This window comes from Lepidothrix coronata, unplaced genomic scaffold (genome assembly GCF_001604755.1).
Source record: "Lepidothrix coronata isolate B3197 unplaced genomic scaffold, Lepidothrix_coronata-1.0 Scaffold3, whole genome shotgun sequence".
NCBI classification, from domain to species: Eukaryota; Metazoa; Chordata; class Aves; order Passeriformes; family Pipridae; genus Lepidothrix; species Lepidothrix coronata.
In genome coordinates, this window is record NW_016690183.1 from 12,244,336 (window position 1) to 12,250,395 (window position 6,060).

The 6,060-nt window shown below is 42.0% G+C and overlaps 1 protein-coding gene across 2 annotated transcripts in view; it reads right to left on the reverse strand.

Moving 5' to 3' along the window:
* The window catches only part of ANLN (anillin actin binding protein), a 29,014-nt gene extending 28,623 nt beyond the window's left edge, over window positions 1–391 (reverse strand). The window contains exon 1 of one of the 2 annotated variants that reach the window (XM_017822762.1): window positions 222–391. In XM_017822762.1, coding sequence (XP_017678251.1) covers window positions 222–239 — 18 coding nt within the window. In that variant the 5' untranslated portion in view covers window positions 240–391. The remainder of the gene's footprint in view (window positions 1–221) is intronic. The other variant, XM_017822752.1, reaches the window with a different exon arrangement.
* Between the last annotated feature and the right edge of the window lie 5,669 nt (window positions 392–6,060).

Below are 6,060 nucleotides of genomic sequence, written 5' to 3' on the forward strand. Positions count from 1 at the left end.
TGCTGGACAGGGCTCAGCCGGGAGTCAGGCTGGGAGGAAATATTCCGCCCCCAGAGCGCCGTGCACAGAGCAGCTCCCTTGCCTTCCCTGCGGACCCTGACCAGCCCCTTCTCCACCCTCCGTCTCCGATACTGACAACTGGCCCCCTTCCCCGGCTCAAGGCCCGGGTGCGGCCCCTCCGTAGCTGAAGACCCAGGGGCCGAGTCAGGTCGTGCCCTCACCTGGGTGAACGGGTCCATTGCTGCTGCTGCTGCTGCTGCTGCTGCTGCTGCTGCTAATGCCGCCGCCGCCCTTGCAGAGTCCACTCTCCGAGACCGCCCGAGTGCAGCCAAACCTCCGCCCCAACCGCTCCCGGGATTTGAATTTCAGCGCCCGCCGCGGCACCACGGGAACAGGGGGAGGTGCGCGCGCGCCGGGTTGATTGACAGGAGCGCCATCCAATCCGAGGGCAGGCGGCCCCGCGCGCCCCCACCCTCGACCTGCCGCGGAAATTCGCGGCCTTGGACGAGCGGGGGGGATCCGCGCCCGGCTGGGCTGGGAGGTGATCCGGGAGGGCTTTCCCCGCTTCCCCGTTCTGGGAGCACGCCTGGATTCCGGTGTTGCACCTTCAGGTTCTGTGTCTGACCCCTGCCTGCGGCCGTGCTGCCAAGGGTTTTCTTGTGTGGCGTGCAGGCAGTGCATCCAGCCATGGCCGCCCACTCACACAGAATCACAGAATCCATTAGAGTTGGAAAAGATCTCTGAGATCATCGAGTCCAACCTATGATCGAACACCACCTTGTCAACTAGATGATGACACTTAAGTGCCACGTCCAGTCTTTAATTAAACACCTCCGGGGACAGTGACTCTCCCACCTCCCTGGGCAGCTCATTCCAATGTCTAGTCACACTTTCAGTGAAGAAATTCCTCCTGATGTCCAACCTAAACCTCCGCTGACACAGCTCGAGACTATGTCCTCTCATCCTCACCTTCCCTTCCTTCTCCTTACTGACAGCCCCACCAGGCACTAACTGTGGGGTTCTTCTAAAGAAAAGGCTTCTACCTCCTTTACAGGCAAGTAGGGCAACACTGCCTGATTGACCTCACATCTTGCTGCAGGTGCTCAGTAGGAGTGTGCCCTTAGCCTTTTTTCATTGGAAGATTAACTTTTCACCTGGCAGTGACGTGGAAATGTCAATGGAAAACATGATTTTAATGTGACTCAGTAAATTGAGAGGATTTTTACCCCAGTGCAGCTGTGAAACTCACAGCTCCTTCTCATGGTTCTCGTGTTTCTCATCACATTACAGCCTGTGGGTCTCATGAAACCTTGCCGACCAGTTCCTACCACTGTCTGCTTTACCATTTCACTGGCAGACCTTTATAAGTGGATGTGGAATTGGCAGAGCCCCATGATGTTCTATCCAGGCACCATCTCAAACTCCCTTCCCGTAAACATGTTGAATGCAATCACAAATCCAGCTTGTTTTTTTTCATCTCCAATGTTCGCCTTAGGAGTCTGCTGTAGGTCTGACTGCCCAAATGAATAAACCTTGTCAAATTTCCAGTCCATCCATACATATTGGCACCACTTTACTTTATGCTTTTATGTTCATTACCTTGCATGAATATGAATACCCATCTTCACTAGTGCTATGCTTCTTGCCTCTTTGATTATTTTATAGGCAGTGGTTGTTTCCTCCTCCAGTCTTTACTTTGCTTTGCTAAGCAAACCAATACTCTTGTAATTGTCTCTCTTTAGAAAATTTTTCAAGTGCCTTATTTGCAAACAGCATGGCATCTGTGTGCAGCAGAATCTAAAAATACTGTATCAAACTATATTTTTCTGAAGAAATCTTCAAGATTGAACACTTTGGCAAACAAACATCCCTGCACTGCTCTCAGATAAATGTGAGTTGGAGCAGCCCGAGGTCCAGCATCAGAACTTGTTCACACATCAGGCAGAAAACTGGGACTTACCAGATGGGACTCATCACTCATTCATAATCTATGAACCAGCTTGTACAGTGGTAAGAAAGGACAGGCTTTATTTCTTTCAAGAGAAACTAGGCATAGCTTTCACTAGCATATAACAGAAACATTCCTTTAGTGGAGCAGTAGAGAATCAATGCAAGAAAATACCAGAAGACAAAATAGCTAACATGGAGCTCAAAGTCGCTGGCAGAAAATAGAGAGAATTACTATTTAGTCTTTTATTTCTCCTGCCATCCCAAAGGCAGAAAAGTCATGCACAATTCGAGCCCTTTAAATATTACAGAATTATTGCAATTTAAACATGGTTTCTGCTTTACATGTAGGTTTGTGTGATTTATACAGTGCAGCTCCGTCTGTTCTTGATGCACTTCCAAATGTGATTCCATCCACTGCTCCACTGCTGTTGTCTTTCAAATGACATGGCATAGTATATGATGCTCAGCCTGGGGACTGACCAAAACATTAGCTGCACTGTTCATGTACATAATAATGTCATCTGCTTTTTATTATTAAAAAAGAGGGAAATAATCATGCCTTATTCTGTAAAATAAATTTCTTGTAAAAAATATTTCTATGAAGTATATTCTGAAAAAGAAAGTGGAGATTCTTAGGAGTGTATAACTGCTTAAAATGTCAATGCAGCATGCATGTGACAAATGTCCTTTCCTTTTGCTCTCTGCAGAACCAATAATTTCTTCATCATTTTGATCAGACTCAATGGGCCCTTGCTAGAAATAAACAGAATACATAGTTTCTCATCTTCTCAAGGGGTTACATCTGTCTTCCAGAAAAATAGTGGACAGTTAGTATACTTACCCTTTTAGCATTCCAAAGAGCCAAAGAAAGTCAGTCTTTTTCAAGAATGGTGCTATAAAATGACAATGAGATCTGTTGTCTGTGTAATAGTGAGCAGTACAGACCATAGCAATGGAATTTTCAGTTAGAGTTATATTTTTCTTATTAAATAATGAAACTATTTGCAACTTATGGAAAAAAATCAAATTAAGTTTATTCATCTGAAAGCATAAAGAAAAAGAGAGGGAAAGAAAGGAATGCCATGTGAAACCAGCAGAACAATGAGCCAGCTCTGCCTGCTGAACAGCATTATAATTTATGCCAGCCTCTTGCATTCAAAAATTATGAAACACACCCTTAACTGTCTCCTCATCCCACGTGATATGGTTTAAGATTTCTTCTTGCCAGGAGTAAGCTAATGAAAAGTAATCTCTTCTGTAGCAATAACACAATACAGAGCACTTGGGTAACAGTTTTTGCTGGCTTGCAGTTTTCATGAGAATTGAAAATGTGAACACGGGAGCCAGTCATTTGCCTTTTAACATGGCAAGAAAAACATTTTTACTTTCCCAAGTTCTACTTCAAAAAGCTTTAAAGCATGTTGACTGTTTTCAGGGGTGTATTTTCATCTTCAGAAACTTATAGATGTTTGCACTAGCACTTTAGTGAGAGTGAAGCACTTTTTTACTAATAAGAACACTAGCCAAAGTGTATATTTGGCTTCCTTACAATACCAATACAATCATAAATGTAAAATATTGAGGTTAAAAATGCTGATCCCAGTGTAGTCCACTATGTAGCTCCATTCTGTAATCCTCTGAAAATATTTCCAAAACTTTCTTTCTGCTGAGAAACTGTGCTCACAGTTCTGATTCCAAAGGAAAGATGAGCAAGATGATTCCTTTGATTTGCAGACAAATCTCAGTAATCCTGCCATTTAGAGAAAATTAATATTTTTCAGCTTGTAATTTCCTTTTATTCACAGTTTAATAACTCAAAGTGAAAGTCGATGCTCACCTTTCTTGCCCTTGCAAGCAGATCCAACCTATTGCATGGTAATACAGTGCGTTAGAATACAGTAGTGTAGTATTCCTTGTAGGAATTCCTTGTAGATTTACTTTCAAAAGGTGTTTTTTGCCGGAAAATCCACTCTTCCACTAATCAGCCGGAGAGTTTGTCATGCTTCTTATACTAATTTCATACTTAATAGTATGATTGCATAGGATTCCACAGGAAGGAGAGGCAAATGTATAGTCTAGCACACAGTGGTGCGCATCATAATTTCTGGACTATAGTCCCATTAGAATTAATTCTTTCCCTTGACTTCAGAAAAAAGGTTTAACCATGAGGAAGGGGTGAGGATATAGCCCTTTCAGAGCTTCTTGAGGACATCCCTTTCCCCGAGCCCATCTGGGTTTTGCCTCTGGTGGAGCCTGGAGGATGTACGGTGCAGGTCTGACTCTCCATCTTGGTGTGTCTAAGATGAAGTGAGACTGTAAGAAATTCCCCTCTTCACAAGCTCCCCCACCAGGACCCCTGTATATGAGAATCCTGCACTACAGAAGAACAGCAAGAATATAATATCCATCCTGTCAGTGATTCTGAAATGAGGAACATATTGTGCCCTCAGATCCTCTTGAATATGCTAGATGACAGAGGCTTGGCCTGGGAAAAGGCAATTTCACCCCCAAAGAATGAATAGAAGGGCTGGTCCATAGTCTGGCAAAACACAGCTGTTTGTATTAATCTGTATTTTCTATTGCAAATATTACATAATCAGAAACATTTTGATGGGCAGCATTTAGGATCTGTACTCTGTGACAAGCCAAAGGTGATTATACTGTTTTTGTCAGCTCCTGTGATAATCACAGAGGAAACTTAGGCTGACATTATCCAGTAAAGGAATATATTTATGTCAGGAATAAGACAGGTTTCGTGAGTGAGTAACCCAATGTATGACATGGATTTAAATTAGCAATGCGCAGAACACAAGTCTCTCTCCTAGTAGCCTGAATAGGAAATTCATAACCAGCTCAAACAGACTAAAACAATACGAGACCTCATAGCCATTTCAGCCTAATTTTTAGCTGGCACTGTGCTTTATCTTACCACAACGCTTCAGTCATTACTCTGCCTTGGCAAGTGCGACTGGGGGAAAAATCCTTTAAAGTGTACACTTGCTGGGGGAAAATACGGTACATTTTCAGAAATGTACAGAATTAATTTTAAACTGTGTGATTTTATTTTTTCCCTCATTTTTCCCTTGCAAAATATGGGAGGTTCTCAAGAAAACTCTGCCTTGCTGAAAACACTCTTTATATTAAAGGCTGGAAAAGCCCACTATCATTTATAATCTACAATTAATTACCGTATGATGACATGGATGGTTTAGTGTTAACTGCTGTCAGACCTGAAATGCACCATCTCATATGAGGAGCAACTGCGGGAAAATCACACAGAAATCAAAGCTAGAGGGAAAGGCAAAACCATTTTATGGGTTAATGGTTGGACTCAATGATCATAGAGATCTTTTTTCCAGCCTTAATGATTCTGTGATTATAGGGAGAAACAGTTAAAAAAAGAAAAGAGTGAAAAATGGCACAAATAACAAGAGACAATAACAAAGAAACCCAGAGGAAAAGAAAGAAGATATATGAAAATGGAAAAGTGGCGAAACAACCAGACAAAACATATTTCATTAACAACAAGAGACAGTTGTCAAGGGGACTCAGTTTTAGAAAAAAATATCTGGGTGTTTGAATTCTGCATTTTTACAAGGCTGTGGGAGTTAAGAAACATTTGCCTGTCATGCACTCTCAAAAGATTTATTGTGTTTAGTTTCCTTAGTATAATATTGCATTTGTATCACTAAATCACAGAAACTTTCTCAGGACTGTTCATTAAGATCTCCTGAATGATTTTCACAAGAGAAGGGGAATTAGACTTCCTTCTTTTGTGTCTCAAAGTAAAATTTCTTTCTTTATCCATGTGGTACAGATGTATGAAATCCTTTCTGCAAAAGTAGCATGTTTACACTAGAGGGTGCTACTTGGACAGGATTTTAGGCTGCTCAGTGTCTTGCTTTGAAAATATCTTTTTCAGCATTTGGAAAAAATGCACTTCTGAAATAAGCAGATGTTTTTAGTGGGAGAAATTCTACTGAAATTTAAATAAACGTAATTGAAATGTAATGGTGATGATATTTTCCACACACATATCCATTAGGGACACTGGTCCCTCATGTCATCTCAGCTTCAGTAGAAATTACATGTATAATTACACTGAGGGTG